Consider the following 19,640-nt stretch of genomic DNA (forward strand, 5'->3'; position numbering starts at 1 on the left):
GAACTCTTAATGTAGCTCTGTACCTTCTCTGCCGCCACTCTAACTCAATTAGCCCGTGTCAATCACTGCTGAGGTATCAAACCACCTCGCACCAATATTTGTAGAGGGGCTCTAATATCAATAGGCAGGTGAAGGCGGGAGACTCTCCCCTCCGCAATTATATAACCACATATGGCTGAAGCAGTGAATGACAACATTTACCACCCATCTCTCTGTGAGCACAGGCCGCCATGGTGGAACAGCCATCACTATGAGAGAGAGACTCACACACTCAGACGCAAATGCACTCGTGCCACGCCGATCACTAAATGTATTTTAACTGGCATATTTTAATATTAGCTTCAGAAAAATGACACTGGTATATACAAAGTCAAAAGAGTCTAAATGGCACATTTGAGCCAGAGTCAACACATTTAGCTATGAGGTCAGAGGCTGCCACACTAGAGGCAGGTTAGTTTGATAATTTTGTCAAAATGTTTAATGTCCTGCTAAACCGTTTGGGAAAAACAAGTGCGGCGCTGATATTGACTTTGGCAGCAGTCTGTATACTCAAGGCTTTAAACATGTAAATCAAATGCTCCATCTTCAGGCAAATGTGAGTAGACATTTCATGCCCGGCGAGGTGCACTGTAGGTCCCCGCCACAGACTCTCTTTTTCACTCCTCTACCCCACCCTCCGTCCACACTGTGATGAACAGATAGGGCACTACAGTGTGTTTGTGTGTATGTATATGTGTGTGTGTGTGTGCACTTATGAGCGTTTTTATGTCAAGCATCTTTATTTGATGAAATCTGCAAATTTGGAAATTGCTGCAATTTTAATGCCGCTTTGTCATCACGTCACAAGAATGTAGGAGCTTAAGGTGGGAAATACATACGTGAACACAGGAGATTACTTTTATGGCATGATGGACTCTTATGTTACACATGTAAGCACCGCTAACCACACACGCACACATACACACACACACACACACAATGCTCAGATGTTCCTCATCAAGCACCCAAAGGAACGAGCCCACATCTCACATCCAATATGTCTCCCTGCCAGTGCAACTGCTCTTACAGCATCCCGTACTCAGGTCCTTTCACTTTCCATTTCTCTCCTCGAGCTGGTAATTGTGCACGCCGGCGCGAGAGAGAGGCACTGAAACCGCAAGGTAATTTCAACATCGTTCTCCTCCTGCTTTCAAGGCTTGAAACAACACATCACCTTCCAGATGCTTCCAGGGCGACCTGACGTTTCTGAGCGGCGCTCGGACGTTTACATCCAGGCGCTTTCGCCGCGCCGGCCCGCTGCACTGTTTGTGCTGGACGTCTGCTGTGCCTCACACCCCAATCACATGCAATCATGTGTGTTTCCTGGATTACTATATGTAAACTCCTCTCACTCACTCACACTCCCACACACGGAGACACACACACACACACACGCGTGAGTACAAATGCATACATGGCCCTGAGAGTAAGAAAGCCATCAAACCTTATTCTGTCATAGGCCTGCGCTGTGTATACTCTCATAAAAGTGTATATACACACACAGACACCCAAAGAGCACACCACAGAGTTAAAAGAAAGCATGTTTACGTAACACGATCACTTTTGTTACACAGGGCTTATGATGCCTGATTCCATCCACTCTTTCTCAATGTTATTAAACTGTAAAAGACTGTTTTCTTTCTCTACCTCCCTGGTTTTCGGCACATTGTTTAGTACAGTACACACTGTGCCTCCTGACGACACTCGGCCTCTGCAACTCTGCTCCTCTGGCTCTCTGGGGAAATCATCAGCACTAATAGGAAACATGCTGTGCCCCTCACACGTGCACAAGCGCACACACACACACACACACACACACGAAAAACAACACAGATGCATGAAAAGCGTTGTCCGGTCTGGCTGAAGTGTCCTTGAGCAAGACAGCTGCTCTTCTACGAGCCGCAGGTTTCTTTGTGAATATTTTGTGGTATTGTGTTTTTCTACTGTAATTAATTTATTTTCATTACAATGAATGTTTTCTTTAAATTTAAAACAGAACTGAAAAGAAACTCGTTTACGCCTATACCAAAGATGTCACATGTTACAATAGGCTTCTGGCACACTTACTAAATAATACTGAATTGTCTTCAGTCTCTTTAAAGGTATGCCCAGTTGGACTTTACATAATAATCTGGCAGATGCATCTTCTTTTAATGAACAAATGGAGTTCATTGTTTGTATCTGTCATACGATCCCTCAAAAAAATCAAGTGTCTAACACAGTTTATGATGGTCTGTAAATCATGGATGCCAACAGATTTGCACAACATGAATGTTTGGTAATGTTTTCTGTTTTCATAGAGAATTTGTGGATAAAACACCTCACAACGTAAATACCCAAAGATGATCCTATCATGCTGCTTCGACAGTTTACCCTCATTAAAGTGTGAATCATGTCCGGCCAAGCCATTTGGTCATCGTGCTGATGCTGTCGTATCCAGTGGAGATATGGGACCTTATGAACACTGAGCCCAGTGCCAGAAATAGAGCTGGTGATGTGTCACGTTGACCCTGCAGTGACCAGCACGGCCCCACTTCCCACCAGGGATGTCTTAGTGGTTGTGGACTTGAGTTTGTTTCCAGAGAGACAGCCAAATAGGTTTGTCAGCAGGACCGAGAGGCTTAAGCTAACATGATCTAAGTGGGTTCGCCCTGCGGTTCTGCCTTGATAAATAGATGAAAAACAATGGAAACACAGTGTGAGGATCATAATACTATCAGTGTGATTAAAGGAGGAAGAAAGTTCATCTGAGCTGCGTGGGTTTGTAGTTATGGGGATACTTACATGTTAATGTGTAAAAATGGTCTTCTGCAATGATTTCTGTTTTGTTTAGATGCTGCTCTTGTTCATCTTAATCCAGGTTTCATGACTTTAGCTAGAAAATGTTTGACCCGATTTAACACTACTTTACGTCACGTATTTCAGTTCACTGAGAAGGAGTTTAGGTCATTTGACAGGATTGTGACAAAGAACTACATGACTGTTCACAGAACTTTCCTCTCATTAATCAGGAAAATGTACACTTTTACCAGATTTAATGTTTATATTTCCCACCCTTCTGGCACATTCATGATTTCACCTCCCTCCCTCCCAGTGACCCTGAGTGTCAGAGTGAGTATGACACATCGCCACAGCTGAATACATCCAAGTGACACGGAGGACTCACCCGTCTCTTGGGCCATCCATGGCAGCCAGTGGGGACAGGTGGTGAGGGCTGCCGAGGTCCCGGTCCAGTCGGTGTTGTCGGGAGGGCAGGTCAGTGGCGGAGGTGGAGGGGGTGGGGTTTGGGGTCGGGGAGAGGAGCTCCACAGAGGCACTGTGATGGGGGGTGCTGGAGCCAGTGTACAGGCCTGAAAGACAAACAAAGCTAATTCAGTAAACGTGCCAAATAAACCCAAGGGCCCCGCGCTCCATTTGTCCTTTGAACAAATTAAAAGCCATTTCATGGCAACGGGATTTTGTTTTGACAACCTTCATCCAATCAGAGAGCTCTGTGAAATAAAATTCTGTGTTTGAGCTGTTTGTAATTTAGGGTACATTGTTTGTGCTGCCACAGGCATTGGCCTTGTTTGTCCTTTTTAGCTGTTTGTTCTTAATACACAATAATAAACTAAAACGATACACATGTTTGTACAGTGACTTTAAACAGTAGGACATTTAAAGAAAGGGGGAAAAGTTAATAGATAACCTCTGTTTTGTGTGTGTGTGTGTGTGTGTGTGTGTGTGTGTGTGTGTGTGTGTGTGTGTGTGTGTGTGCATGTTGACACTCTGGTTATAGTTATGTGAGCACGTGAACACGTATATGTGATGTTCAGGTCCACATTCACGCTGTTGTGAATAAGTCTTTTTTTTTAAACTCCTTGGAAAAATGAAGGGAATAGTATAATTTCCTGACTCATAAAGGTCCAGTACATCTTTTACTTTTCAATCATCGAGTGTTTCTAAATCTTATTTGATTAACATTGATGACACGGTGGTCTGCTAGGGGGTTTCATTCTCTACCGGAGCCAGCTGCATGTTGACAACTTTTGTTTGATTGTTGCAATCTGTGGACTCAGGATGCACTGCAAACCAGGGCTGCAATTTATAATCTTTGTTTATGTATTAATGGGTTATTTTTCAGTGGAAAATGCCCATCACAGGTTCACAAGTTCCCAAGATGATGTTGTAAAATGTCCTCATTGTCTGACTAGTAGCCCAAAACCCAAAGGTACTCATTTTGCTGTCATATTAAACTGAAAATCAGTAAATATCTTTTCATTCAGAAGCTGGAAGCTGCTAGTGTTCAGCCGTATTTGCTGGACTACATTTTCTCCAGGAAATCCCTGTTAATTTGTCACCACATTGCACATATGTCTGCCAGTCTTTGGAGCCGTACTTGGACATATCAGTCGACAAATCTGCTGTACTAAATCTGACCTTTCCATCAGTTCCCTTGACAAGTTTCCACCATTTTTATGTGAAAATGTTGCTCCAGGGAGAGACTCGTGGCAAATCATAGTGAATTCTAAATATTCAGTCAAGAACTAGACATTGTGGACAGTGAATCTTAGTAAGAAGTTATACTTGATCTCCACTTGTTCTCCCGACACAATAAATCTGCTCTCGCCATCTTCCCCTCCGTTTATCTGCTGATTTCTTTCCCAGCATCCAGGAGGACTGTCTGGGGCAGTTAACCAGCGACGAGCAGAGGAGACAGGAGGAGATGAAAGGAAGAGAAAAGATCGGTGCTCCTGGTTTTGCCGTTTGCAGGTCCAGCTGTTCTCAAGTGGAAGCATGCCGAGACCTGATCTGACAGCACTCTGAAATGGTTACAAGCTTGATTCATTACCCCCAAATCATCAATCACAGACCTTAAATGTTTTCCCCTTTAGCCCCAACATCTGCTACCAGAGCGGCAAAACAGTCGACAAATAATGGCTGTGATTGCCTCAATTTCATTGCTAGTTCCTTGTGGAGGGCGAGAGAGGGGGGATCTGGTGGCACTCTTTAAGGGTTAGTAGAGGATTATGTTGTGGACAAGTTGTGGATTGGCTCTGGTCAAGTTCAGGAAGAGAGCTCTGTGTGAGAGGGAGATGTAGGTTATATCAGCCATTCAGCATAACAGCAGGAGCATGTAAAACGATGATGAGTCCTTCCTCTGGTTAATCAGCGAACACCCTAATTATGCTCTATAAAACAGAGAGGGGCTTCTCGTAAGTCTCGCTGCAGCCATGTGAATAAGAGCAGACTTATAAGAGGCGGACAGGAAAACAAGTTGTGCTCTGACTGGAAGCATGACTCATTTTCTGCTCCACAAGTGTTAATGATGGGATGGCTGCCCACTTTGCCCCACCTCTTCCATGCATCCTATTGGCTCGGGAACAAAGTGGAATTCATGTAAATGGAGATCCTGCATGCCAACCTGCAACATCTTTGCTGGCCTCGAATAACACTGCATCTCTGAATGACTTGGCATTGGCTCACGAGAGAGCTCCCCCGGGCTTTAAGACATTTAAAACAAGAGAGCAAGAAACGTCCACTCAGAAACAGAGGGAGGCAGAGGGGGAGAAGCCAAGACTCTGAGGCCTGGTTCCACATTCAAAGACAAGTTGAGCGTTCACAGTCGTCAACGGTGCGCTGGAGTTCCAGCAACAACAACAGAAAGCGATGGGGAGTCTGGACCGGGTACAAGCAGAAAACAAGGACAGATGTGTCCATAAACTGAGGAAGCTGCGGGGCAACTCTCTTGTCTTTAAGATTGTTATAATGATTCGTTTATATCTCTCTTGTTCCCGATGCAAAGCTGTGTTGACATTTGGCGACGGTCAAATTCATCAATTAGGAGAATGGAAGTTTAAAGGCCACATGTGATGAATAAAAGTTTCTATTTGTTGCTATTGGTAATGGTTTTTGCAGTCTTTGCATGACAAGATGACAGTTTAACATGATACAGTTATGAGGTAAAAACCAAACAAATGAAAGTGCAAGGTCGTAACACTTCCTTCAAAACTTAAATATCCAAGTGCAGTCCAACAGCTAGAATGTTGATCGAAAATGTGTATAAGCAATTGAAGACAAATTATGGTGGTGTAATTTGTTTATGCTTGACAAAAGGCGCCATATGTTTGATTTTTACAGCCTGAAAGCACAAAATTACCATAATACATCTGCAGGAATGTCGACATGGCTGTTGATTACCACCAATGACTTGGTGATTGCTTTGCCAGGTGTTGGGATTTCTGGCAGTCAGACCTCACTTGCTGGCCCGTTCTTCTGTTTTGGAACAAATACTCCCTGGCCATCAATATTTTGATACATGGCCAGTCTCTTGCATTCACATTGGGAATTGCTCAACCACAGAGAATGATGCTACTACCGGTGTCACATGACATGTTGTATTGCACGTGTGAGGTATTACTCATTAAAATGTGTTTATCTTAAGGAGCCATGCTATTATTGACCTATGTTCTAGAATGTTATATGAAGATTTGAAATAAGGAAGGTGTTGTGAGAAATGTGTAAGTTAGATTTGTGGTTTTCAAAATATTAAAAATGTACATATGGAAGTCGCTAGAGGCAAGTAAGAAAAATAACCCTATGTCCTATGTTTAAGTCTGATCTAAAGTGTTTTCCTGTCTGTGTGACACAGATTGAAAATTTTGTCATATTAAAACTCTTTTCACCTGTTTTTTCCACAGATAAGTAGTTTGGAAAAAAAAATGCCAGGCAAAACCTTTTTTGCCTCCTGTTTCACAGATCAGATGAAAACGATATTTAAGAAACTTAAAAAGGTCACCCGAAGATGAAGCCTGAAGATGAAGATGAAGGAGAGACACAAAAAAATAAAAATAATCAGCACATTTCTTTTTATGTTTCTCTTGCCTCTCAGGGCTTCTGTATATGTCAGATACAAAAGATTTAAGTGTATTAAAGGGGAACTCCACCAAATTTACACATTAAGTGTGTTAACAGGTCTATGGGAGTGCTACTGCATATGTGAACAAAGTAGCATGAAGCCTTTTGTGGCTCCAGAGGAAGCTGCATGTCATCTGATGAAATGCCTCCAGTGATGTCACTCTGTGGCTAAATTGCATTGTGGGTAATGTAGGCAACATATTTTGTAATAATGTGAGCAAGCATGTGCAACATAAAATAAAACACTGTCTCTGGTTCTGCTTTGATGATTTTTCTAACAATCATAATGAGTCCAACAGTGCTGTAAAAGTGCACTGCTATACCATGACTCCTTTTCAAAACCTACATTACCCATATCACATATGTGTAAAAATTGTGGAGTTACCCTTTAAACAGGAAACATATTATAGTACCTTCAAACCAACTCAATATGACCAGTTTTAAGTTATGGCCAAAATGAATATAAGCTTGGTGTGCCTTTGGAAAAGGAATGCAGGAGAGTTTCCAAAATCTGACTCAAAAATATAACTTGGGGACACATTCATTTTCCAGGAAAAATCTGTTTCTTCACTATTCCCAAGGTCAAAAGGAGGCAGGTAATTAGACGTCAGAGAGTTGGATGTGGAGACTGAAATGTTTTTCTTGGAAATGTCAGAAAATAACAATTTCAAGAAATTGTACATAAGTGCTACAACAAGCACTACGATATAAGATCCCTCTGAATTGCATCGTACTTAATCTCTTTAATTTCTCAGAAGGAATGTTGCAAAACAACAACAACCACAACATAATAACATGTAACAAACACAACAGAACAAAAAAAAGCTATTATGAGGGACTTGGGGGGGGGAAAAAAGCACCACTGACCAATGGCTACCAGTTGATGAAGCCTTCTGGTAATATTAATAAATGATTCATGTAATTCCCTGATTGATTTGTTTTTCTGCTGTTATTGATAGTTGCACATCTATCTTTAACAAAGATTTCGGTGGAAAAATAACAAACGAGAAGTACACTGAAACAGAGAGCCTGAGTTATTGCTGTTGCTGACAGAAGTATTTGATTACTCAGTGGGAAGAGATTACATGACAGATGTTAGATGACAGAGCAGCGGCCTGTGTGCACCTGTGAAGATGTCTTGGCCCAGTCCAGGTGAGCGTCCATCTTTGCCGTTGTAGAGGTGCTGCGAGGAGCTGGAGCTCTGGAGGTGCTGCATGGACAGGCAGTCACTCAGGACGTCCTGTTCCAGGTGAGGACATGGCCGGAGCTGTCATGTGAGAATAAACAGAAACATGTTTACAAGAAATGATGTTGAGTCACTTCGAGAGAACTCCATCTGGTTTGCAAGATTACACAACCCCCGAGAACAAAGCAAAGCTTCAGTTGTGTCTATTTGTAGGTCCGACTCTATATGGGGTGTGTTTTGTTTTCTCTTTTTGTAATAATGCGATTGTAATGTTGATTTGAAACAGTAACAGCAAACAGCAAATGAGAATACACTCAGTCAGGGGGAACCAGAGAGAAGATCATACACTACTTTTTGAGTCATTTGTTGGCCTGGGACAATGTGGTAAGTGATCATGGTACCAACTCAGAGCCAATGTGAGATTGCTTCTGTTTCTCTACCTGCCAACAGTAAATGGGGGCAACTTAAGACACACTTAAGCTGGAGAGTCGATCACACGGCATGCAGAAGAAACTGAAGAAACCTAAGGCAACTTGTATCAGTTTGAGAAATGGGACATCTGCCGCGTGGATCAGTGGAACAGCCGACCTCTGTCTTATATATCAGGGGATTTCTATGCAATAAAACATTACAGCTGCTGAGGTACACACCAGGACTGTACTCACAACCGCGTCTTTCCTTTACAGGATAGACAAGATTTACCTTCTGTGAATGCAACACAAGGACTGCAACAGGACTGTAGCTTACTATCAGAAGTAGGTAGTAAAGCAGAGACGTTAAATAAATACAGCATGTTGTGCCAGAATAAAGACACTGACAGGAGGGGGAGAAATCAACTTAAGGACTCCAATATCAATGCCGCTCTGCGGACAAACAGTCAGTGGACATGACCTGATACTCGATATACTACTCATCCATATTATACTTTTGTGCAATAGACCTTAACTGTCAATCAAAGATCCTCATTGTTGCACTGAGTGACATGTTCCTTAATTATGATAAATGAATATGCAATTATGCTAAATTAATCGACACCGTTGTTCAAAATGTATCTAGTTTACAGCATCATTTAACATTCTAACATCAAGTGTGGTACCAGATCTCGACCATTTTCAATGACCTATTTTATTTTTCAACTAAAAGGGTTCATCTGTAATATAGTAGCAAGCTAACTTTAACCTTGTCTGTGCTATTGTCAAGTTATGTTAGTAACTAGTCTCAGTTTGAGCTTAAAGGTCCAGTGTAAAGGATGTAATTGTACTCGCCTCATGCTCCTCTATGGTGGCTGCCAAAATGCTTAAACAGCAATGGCAACTTTTGTCTGTTTGTTTGAGGCTACTGTAGAAACATGGCGGACTTTGTGGAAGAGGACCTGCTCTCAATGTAGATATGACAGGCTCATTCTAAGGTAATGAAAACACAAATATTCTCTATTTCAGGTTATTATACACTATAGAAAACATAATTATCAATAGTATAATTCATTTCTATCAATTGATTGTCCCCCTAAATCATTAACATTGGGCCTTTAAGGACAGATGCTGCAACTTCTTCCAAATCATTTGTATCACCATATGTGCCTTGAGTTCATCAGGAAATCAACATGTAAACTGTTTGTTAATCATGTTTGTATTTTATCATCATGCTGGGATATTAACTATCTTAAATGAGACATATTTATCAGCAGAGTGTATAATAATAATAAGAGGCGATAACTTTACGATGCCAAGAGGCACAAAAACCTGGCAGTGTTGCCTCGAGTCATGTGGACCAACACGAGTCAAGTGTATGTTTAAAAGACAGATGACAGGTTTGATTTTGTTCACCAGGTTTTTTCTCCATCATCATTCCAACCGTATCAATCTGTCCATCTGTCTCCTTGTGTCTTCCTGCCCGTCCATCCATCCACAAATCCATCCATTGTTATTCCGTGAAAATCAATTCCACATTTTGATTTTGTGGTTGGACCGCGGTTGGAAACATTCTTCAGCATTATAACAAAAAACTACTTTACCCTCTGATTATTCCCACAGAGTTCATCGACAGCAAAGCGCCAAGTGGACAGATAACAATTATATCATTTTAAGTGTGCATGAGTTATATCTTTTAAGACATATCTGGCCAGCTTACTTTTCAGCGTGGTTTTGCTCAACAGTTTCGCAGCTGGCATCGTCCACGTTATGATTTCACACTCAGATACCGTGTGTCAGGAAATGTGTGTGCGCATGTGCTCCTGCAGAACATTCATCACATGTAATTGGGATTCTGTTTTCCCCACAGCGACACTCCTAGCAGTTTTTCTCCGGGCTGCTCCAAGAGTGGAGTAAGAGCGTTTGTTTGACATTTGTCCATAACATCTGGCCACTGGGGTATTCCGCAGTACAGCTTATTAACAATGCTACAAGCACACATGTGTTTCCCTTTACGACGCTAAGCAAAAGAACACATCATCCAGCCTGCCACTATCCAGCCCCTTCCACAACAATGAGCCCATTCTCTCTTATTTACCCGCTTCCAGTCCGGGAAAGAACAGGCTTTTTGACCATGAACATGGTGAAATGTGGTCAAACCTGATCTATTGTGGGGGAAACGGTTCTCAAAGATACCATTCTACCACCCAGGCCTCACAAAACCCTCAATTAAACCAACTAGATGGATCTGTGGATAATGCACATCAGGACACAAGAGATTACATAGAGGGGTCTGTTTGTAAAAATCTGTAGCTCTACCCTAAAGTCCTGCTGGAAGAAAAAAGGTCCATAGTCGTTCTTCATCATATAATCTACATGATATATAGGAAGAGGCAACCATATGTATGTACAGTGTAAGTGTCCACTATGATTTGTTTTGACTACAAAATAAATTAGTACTAAATCAAAATAAAATGTGATGGATTAAATTCCTTCTTAAATTTATAGTCACAAATGAATTTACAGCCAGCTTTAAGTGAACATTTAACTTACCTTCCAGTTGCCCTTATTGAATGATGACATTTGTTAAAGAAATCAATCAAAGAAAAACACAGTGATCTATCTTTTTTTTTGCTTTTTTTGTTTGCTTTTGGTTGTTTTGTTTTTTTTTTGGAGCAGTGTGTTTTTGGAGATTTCGCGGCCATTTCTCATGAGGGCTGTTGTTTAATTTGTAGTGTCATTTCATTTGTTTTCTGGTTCTCGTACTTGGCTTTTACTGTATTTTTCCTTCTTCTTGACACTGCACCATTTTAATTTGTAATTCTTGTTGTTGAAGTGTAAATAAAGACCGCATGAGGACTATCAACTACTCTGGGACAGCTAACAGATACCACTAAAAAATAAAGTTTTAATACCAAAAACAAAGAACTTTGAGAAATTCTAGTTTTTAGAGGGTGTCTTACCTTTCTACGCACCTGTTGTTCTTTGGCCGAGTGGATCTTGACATGTTTGCGAAGGGAGCTGGGATCTGTGTAGCGCTTGGTGCAGCCAGGGATCTGACATGCATATGGTTTCTGCAAAGAAAGAGACGCATTTCACATCAGTTTAAAGTGCCTAATACGTTTAAATTCACTTATTGTAAGGAAAGGAAAGAGATACAGGCAACGAGGGTGTGAGTAAGAAGAAATAAAATGCATTAAGTGCGAAATCTGTTGTAGTGAAGGCAAAGTTAAAGTCCTACCTTTCACCTGAGGAGGACAGAATTGGAAGGAAGAAGAAGAGGGAAAAAAGCATGAAAAAGAAAAAAGAAAAGATCCATTATAAAATATTTCAAAACCAAACTGTCTCCCTGTAGATTTTCTTTTAGATTCAAGCACAAAGTCTGGTTTATCCTCCTTTTCATTTCCCAATCAAGTAAAGAACCCCCTTGCTTTGGTACTCACAACATTATACTACACGATTAAAATTAATACTTGACGACGTATTTAAAACACTCAGTATTTAAAAAAAGCAGGGCATGTTGTTTGCACGATTATGAAATAGAACTGTTCAGTAATGGCAAATCTTATATATTGGATATTGTGTGTGGTATTTAGTGGTTCTCTGTACCATCAGTCTGTATGTCAGTGTGTATGCTGACAGACTGGTTTTAAGGAGGCGGATTAGAGTAGCAGACATGACATCTGTAAAACGACTGCAAAGTCATGGAGTTTTCTCATCATTTCACATTCTTCTCATTAACCAAGCAAATATAGCATGTAGCAAGCTGATTGAGGGATTTTTCCCCTCACGGCAATTTTTCTTTCATCCTCAGGAATATAAGTTGGCCATTAAAGTGTAAGGGGATACACGTCTTTATTAGCTCTGCCTCTGTGCCTCAACCTCCTCTGTAAATAAGCCATTGTTATTGCAAGGCGCTTACAGTGTCACTCATCTTCGCCATGTTTGTTTTGCCAAGCAACGTACCCCAATACCGCGCCGAACCTTGAGCGAAAAAGAAAATCAAGCACAACTTCTGTGTAGAATAAATATCATTAAAGCTTGAAAATGATTTTCCCCAAAGTGTTTTTGGCAGGGCCGGCGGCTGGGCAGGCACAGAGAACGCCTTAGCAGGGTGTTAATGTGAAGCCGTAAGCATCGGGGTCCCAGATTAGCTGTATCATTTGTCCTACTGTGGAAAGAGTGGGTGGTGGAAGAAAACCCTTAACCGAATAACACAAGTCTGCATTCAGGACGGTACTTAAGTAAAAGTTATGAATGATTTACTATTACACGGACCAAAAGCATTGGTGGCTACCCAATATGAGAGCACGGGGAGAATATTCTGGAAATATAAATATATATACAGATTTTTTAATAAACTTAAAATGAATCTAATTTAATGTTTTAATTTTCACAAAAAGTGGTAAATTTGAGTTCACTGATTTAAAAAAATCTCACCCTCTGCCACTACAGCTATTGTTCTACCATCTTATTCTCTCTGAGGGTCTCATTACTTGTGCATCTACCCAGAATCCAACTCTCTGACATGAGGTGGAGTGAAAGAAAACAAAAAGTAAGGAGGACTTTCCATCATGTCAAAGAGCAAACTGACAGTTAGCATTTTAATCAGTTTGATTAAAAAGCTCTCTCTCTGTTTCCACATGTGACAAGAATTTTTAAAATATTTTTCCTAGTATTAATCGGGATAGTTGCAATCTTTTTACTGGACGTGTTTGTTTTCTTTTACGTTAAGCAAATGAATGAAATGGATCTGGACAATGGACATGAGAGGGTGAACAAATTAAAGGCTTTACAAATAAATAGCTCTGACAAACAAATTACACACACACACACACACACACACACACACACACACATATATATATATATATATATATATATATATAAACGCAGTCTTCACTAGTGGGTTAAATTCAGATTACAAAATCAGTATATTGCAATTATATCCTTGATTTATATGATTAAATCTTGTTATTGCTATGTTGAGTATTAGTCTCAGATATACAGATATTAACAAGAGGGGTTTGTATTGATATCCTTGACAAGAATAGAAATTACTAAAGTACATCATTTTAGGAAAACAACTTATTTACTCTCTGGCTGTGTTGGCATGCGGATGGTGATAAAGTGAGGTATTGGTTGGGTTACTGAGACATGACGAGTGGCAGCGATGGCTGACTCAACCTTTCCTTCCCTCTCCACAGGTCAGAGAAACAGGCAAAGCTCTGTCTGAGCTCGCAGCTCCAATCCAAGTCTGCTGTGGCCCAAGCTGCGACTCGGCTAATGGAACTGATCGTTTAATGATCTGTGGCATGTCACTGCCAGCGTACAGCGGGCGAGAATGCCACACTGCTCATTGAGTGACAGCAAATTAAAGTCTAACACTGTCAAGATGTGAAAAATAAGCATTGAGTCTTGGACGGCAGCTCAGTTTTTTAATGTGGGTGTAAAAGTGACAGAGGGATACAGTACGAGCACACACACACCCACACATAAACTGACTGGCATTCACAATTAAATTTGCAATTTAGCGTACAATCTAATCCCTGAATGGACTTTGTAGAAATCTGGAGAGACTTTGGGAGGTAAGACAGAGCAGAGACTTGGTTTCTGACCGTGTCCAGGTGAGTGCGCTGATGCTTGGCGCGGTCGCTTGAGTTGCTGAAAGCTTTCTGGCAGCCGGGGTGCTGGCACAGGTACGGTTTCTCTCCTGTGTGGCTCCTCAGGTGGATCTTCAGGTTCTCCAGACGGGAAAACGCTTTGTTACAGCCCTCGAACTGTGGAGGAAGGAAGACAACACACACACACACACACACACACACACACACACGCACACACACACACAACAACACAGGAATGCATGCACACACCGACACATGCACAAAGACAGCCACACTCAGGCAGGTATGCACGGGACCACACAAGGAAATAAACATGTGCCCACACACACATATACAGGGAGAAGCACACACACACACACACACACACACACACACACACACAGAAAAAAGAAATCAATCTTTGTGAAGCTGGTAAATTTTCATACAATGTGGGCTCTGTATATGTGTGCGTGTGTGACTCAGAAAGAAGCTGTCCCACTCTTTTCCTCAGTCCCTTGATCACTCGCACAGCTGGAGGAGTTCACTCTACACCACATATTCACCAGCTATGGAAAAGTGAGAGACGCTTAAGAACATGGGTGGTATAATCGCGAGCATTTTTTCCATGGCTCTTGAATTACGCAGCCATTCCGAGGACCTTTGTTGAAAACCACGTGCACTTGAAAGACAGCGGCGAGCGTGACAGTACACCTGCCTCAAGGCTGCTGCTGCTGCATCTAAATTGCACGGGAAACTGGAGTGTGCCGTACAGCAGCGGTTAATGGGCTGTAATGCATAGCTTGAGATAAGTGTTCTGCTGTGTATAGTGCATTAGACTGACTAGTGACAGTGACTGTAAACAAGCTCATATCCGACCCAGCTTGGCTCATTTGATCCAAACCACTCAGCCAATGAACACCACAGATTTGTTAACACGTGAATGATTCATGAAGCGTCTCGCATGTCCACTGCTGCTCTTAGGCAGAAAACATGGGTGATTGGTCGATGAGGCGGTCAATGTCAAGACCCCCTACAGGGGCTGCTGTGTAAAGAGTCACATAGAGTATGGGAGGCATAGCTCAATGTTAGTAATTTCTCAATCATATATTCAGCAGCACCTTGAAAACACATCTAACACATCTAAACTCAACAGTCACAGGGTACAAAAGTGAGGAGCTCATGCTAGCATCCATCACCTGTGAGCCTACGAAGACTTCAGATGCATGGCTTGTACAACTGCATCAAAAAGAGAGATGCAGAGGACAGCTGGACACGTGAAGGTGAAGACAAAGGACTACAGAGAGGCACGAAATAGTATAAACTAATGAAGTAAATTAAAGAAACCATTAACCCTTTTTGACCAAATGATCCATAAACTATACAGAAAGGTGAACACAACTCAGGAACTAAATATCCCTTTTGTACATTCCTATTTGTATTTGGCCATAACTGACTTAAGATTAGACAAATGTGACTCATGACAGACTAAAACACATCAGTATATTTAAAACGCTATTTTTACTCGGGGTGACACCAGTATACCAGTATTGATGATAACCATGATATCAAAAAATTATATCATTTGAATAATCCAGTACTAATGCTAGGCCTCTGGGATCTTTTGTTTATCAATTTATTTATTTTCCTTTTTACTATTCACTAAGTGTAATTACTCTTCTGTACAGTTACAGTAACAGACTCCAGCTTCACTTCCCTACACTTGTGAGTGTTATTCATTTGCCAAAAAAAACACACATACAGTTAACTCTTTTAAAAGTTGAGGCGGTTTCAGCTTTTTGTTGCCTTCGGTTTTTTTTTCAGAGCCCCCTGCAGCCAGCACTGCCCAAGCCAAAATGCACTACCCTCATTAAAATGAATATGAAGACCTGCGTTTTTGCCACTACGCCTGATTTAATCTTACTCTTATCCGTCTTATATACTTTATATTCAGTGTTAATAACCACTGTGAAATATCCAACCTCAACATCTTTTTGACACCAGGAACTACTGTATATGAGCTAAAGTCCTTGCTTTGCAAATCAAAATGCAGGTATACTGCAGTTCCCAGGTTACTTCAAAGGTTCTCATTCACCTGGAAAAGTTAGCAATTTTGATCATATAAAAGTTCTAGAAAACAGTTAAGTACACAACCCCAATTCCCCCCAAACGTTTGGATGCTGTGGTTCTTCTCACTTTGTACATTTTTGAAATAGATACAGATTGAAAAGGATTTGCAAAATAATGCTTTCTGTGTATAGCTAACTTTTCTTAAAATCCTAACTAAATTGAATTGGAGGTTTTATATATATTCTATTCATAAATACAATAAGAAAGATAAATAATAACATTCAAGACATGTTTATTGTGTCAAACAATGAGATGACTAGAGACATTCATTCTATGTCAAGCACCTAAATATGAAGTTAAAACCACTGAGAAGCAGGCAGCCAGGAAGGCTTTCAGTGTGATGAAAACAGGGTGGAACAACTCTGTCTTCAAACTCTGAAGTTTCCACTTTGTCAGACAATATATCCTACAATAAAAGCTTCCCTACTCTTCAGTCTCTCTTAAAAACCAAGTTCCTCAAAGGGCTAAGCTGACCTCGACAAATACAACTTCATGGACAACTTCAAGTGTTGAGGCACTGCGGTCTCTACTGTCCATTGTAGCCTGACCTTTAGTGAAGCCTGCCTACAACAGGTCAGGTTACAGCTAAGGAGAGAGTGACACCATTCTTCTAATGGGCCTTCAGCATCATCTGGGCTCAATACTCATCCCTGGTCTCCTTCATTCACTCACACAGCACAGGCAGGGCCTTCTATTCACTAAGGCTCCATTTAATATAGGCGAAACCTAAGCCAGTCATGGTAGGGTCGTGTTGGGTGACCAGGCTGATCTGTGGGTGTATGTGCCTGTGTGACTCAGTAAGAGAGTCTTAATCTGCCCGATTATGGCTGCACCACGAACAGCTCCTCATCAAGTTTGTAAGACCATTGGGCTGATGAGTTTGGAAACAAATCAACCTGTCAACATAATGGTACAGATGCCTTCTCTTCCCTTATAATTAGATTTTTTTTTTTGACAACCAACTAACAATTTAAACTTAGCTTGTGAAGTGGATATTACTGAAAAAACTCAAACATATGGGCACCAAAAACCATATCAGAATCACATCAGAACATTATATTCCTTACCTCAATTAAAAGTCTATTGTGCAGGATTTAGGGGATTTACAAATGGACTATAATATTCCTAATTATGTTTTCATCACCTGACACAAAGAATTGTATTTTAATTACCTTAGAGCCTTTTACATCTACAGATGGAGTAGGCATGGACATATAATAACTATAACTGCATACATAATCGGAGGCGGGTCTTGTTAATTCTTATGAAAGTTTAAAGTCGATTGCCCATGAAGCCAAACAGTTTGACGTCCAGGTATAAAATTACCCAGATCTTGTGCATTGTGAGCCCCAGAGACTGGGGGGAAAATTATTTAGATGTGCAGCTTTTCTAGTCTTACCAAATATTATCAGACCTGATTAATCAAATTCTAATAGAGAAACAAGTACAACAAGTTGGTGGGCGTTAAGAAGCACCCAAGGCTTATGGGAAGGTCTTTACGGGCCCCTCTGCATCATCTGACGTTATAAATACACAGGGTGGCTACTATGACAAATTGGTTTCAAAGCTGGTCTATATTCATGGGGACTTAGGAGAAGGACCAACTCCTCAGAGTCCACCATGTTGCACCACCATGTTTCTCAGCCTTTCGTGTTTTTGGTGGCCATTTGTAAGCAGGGTCAGACTAGGGGTATTATGTTGGTTGCAGTCTTTAATGCTCACTGATATCGATAAATTTCAATCTGTAATTGAAAGGAGGTTCAACAAACAGCCTCACGTACAAGACTATGTTATTTAGGGTCAATCTTATCAGCTACGTTTGGACCTGTGCTTTGGATGGTGTGGTTAAAGCTGAGACATAATTAGAAGAAATGCATGACGACATCAATGACTTATTGACTAGTCAGCACCACATAAGTCACAATGAGGCAGAGGACTGAAATGTAGTATGAATAAAAAACCTGAATTCATCAACACACATTCTGTCAGCCATGGAAAATGAGTTCACATCGCACAGGGTTGTACAGCAGTAACATATTATTCCAAAGTCATGCCAATCAAATGTTTCAGATGGAAACGAGAGACGCGGCGAGGGTGGGAAAGTTTAATAAAAGTCTCAGCACTGAGGAACATCCACACTGCCATACCAGCCATGACAGACACGGTCTACGCTGACTCCTGAAATATGGCGCCGAGCATTTGAGTTTGGAGAACAAACACGCCTATTATTGACATGCCAAATGTGTGTATTTATGTATAAGGGAATAATCACTCTTTCATTGCTTTCTTTTCCGCAATACAAATTTGAGGCTAAATTATAGTTACGGGTCCATGGAGGAAACCGTGTTAATCGTGTAGAGCGTATTATTACTCTGGAAGCTGGACTAGCAGGGAGACGGCTGAGCATGAGGTTTTCCTGCCTGCTGGGAAACCAATAGACACCGCCACCTCCAGGCATGGACACTTCCCAGAACCCTGCATGAAAAATCTTATGCTACAGTAAGTTGTTTTGGACAATCTGCTGGTGAAAATGACTTATTTCTGTGAGTTTGTAGATTGTCAAAAACCTACTCGGGTTTGGATATTTGGAATGTGCAGTTAAAAGCCCAGCACTGCTGACTTAAGGATGAGGGATGTGAAAGTGTTTTAACAGTTGATGTGGTCTGTATGTGGTCTTATTTCTGTAAAAAATAAAAAAGTGACCCATGGCATTTATACATCCGAGGTTTTCGGTTTGATTCCCACTAAATTGACCAAAGTTAAAAATATAGTGATGATATAAGACTCTAAAGCATGTCAGCAGGCTCTCTGTGCCATCCATAAGGGGTTGCCTAATATATAAACTGTTTAGAAAGTAATGAACACGGAGGTTAAAGTGGCATAAACAGAGTGGCTGAAGCTTCTGACAGAGGATTGATTTTAGCTTTGATTTTATCTATGAAAACAGTTTAGACGGCACTAATCACATTAATTGCTTTAAACATGTTTAGTTTTCCTCTCTGAAACCTCCGTCTAAGGTAAACTGGCAGATCACCGCATGAGGGGAGCGGCACTGGCAGTGTGGAGGGATTTGATCCCCGTTTGACACCATCTCACTCTTTGAGTGGGGGGTTCAGTAGCTCGGTAAACATTCGGGATGACAGCGGGGTCTTGACATGGCTGAAGGGGGCGAGAGCGGGTTGAAAGGCTGGACAGGCAGCTGATCACAACAGACAGATTATGGGCCCAGCATGCAGGCGAGTGGAGGTGAGGCGCGCCTGAGGCCTTCATGGGAAATGACTCCTGACTGGCAGGGAAAAGGCCAAACAGTGTCGGGGCTAAAAGGCAGCAGTGTGCGGCCCTCCTCACATGCAGCGGCTCATTAGTAACCTGCAGGAG

General features: G+C 41.4%; 1 protein-coding gene across 13 annotated transcripts in view; it reads right to left on the reverse strand.

The window, feature by feature from the left end:
• The window catches only part of LOC119028177 (zinc finger protein GLIS1), an 84,467-nt gene that overhangs the window by 9,223 nt on the left and 55,604 nt on the right, over window positions 1-19,640 (reverse strand). For 12 of the 13 annotated variants that reach the window (XM_037113814.1, XM_037113821.1, XM_037113824.1 and 9 more), the window contains 4 exons: window positions 14,151-14,312; window positions 11,496-11,606; window positions 8,062-8,203; window positions 3,206-3,389 (listed from right to left, as the gene is read on the reverse strand). In XM_037113814.1, coding sequence (XP_036969709.1) covers window positions 3,206-3,389; window positions 8,062-8,203; window positions 11,496-11,606; window positions 14,151-14,312 — 599 coding nt within the window. The remainder of the gene's footprint in view (window positions 1-3,205; window positions 3,390-8,061; window positions 8,204-11,495; window positions 11,607-14,150; window positions 14,313-19,640) is intronic. The other variant, XM_037113826.1, reaches the window with a different exon arrangement.

The sequence above is a fragment of the Acanthopagrus latus genome, chromosome 11 (genome assembly GCF_904848185.1).
Source record: "Acanthopagrus latus isolate v.2019 chromosome 11, fAcaLat1.1, whole genome shotgun sequence".
Taxonomy (NCBI): Eukaryota; Metazoa; Chordata; class Actinopteri; order Spariformes; family Sparidae; genus Acanthopagrus; species Acanthopagrus latus.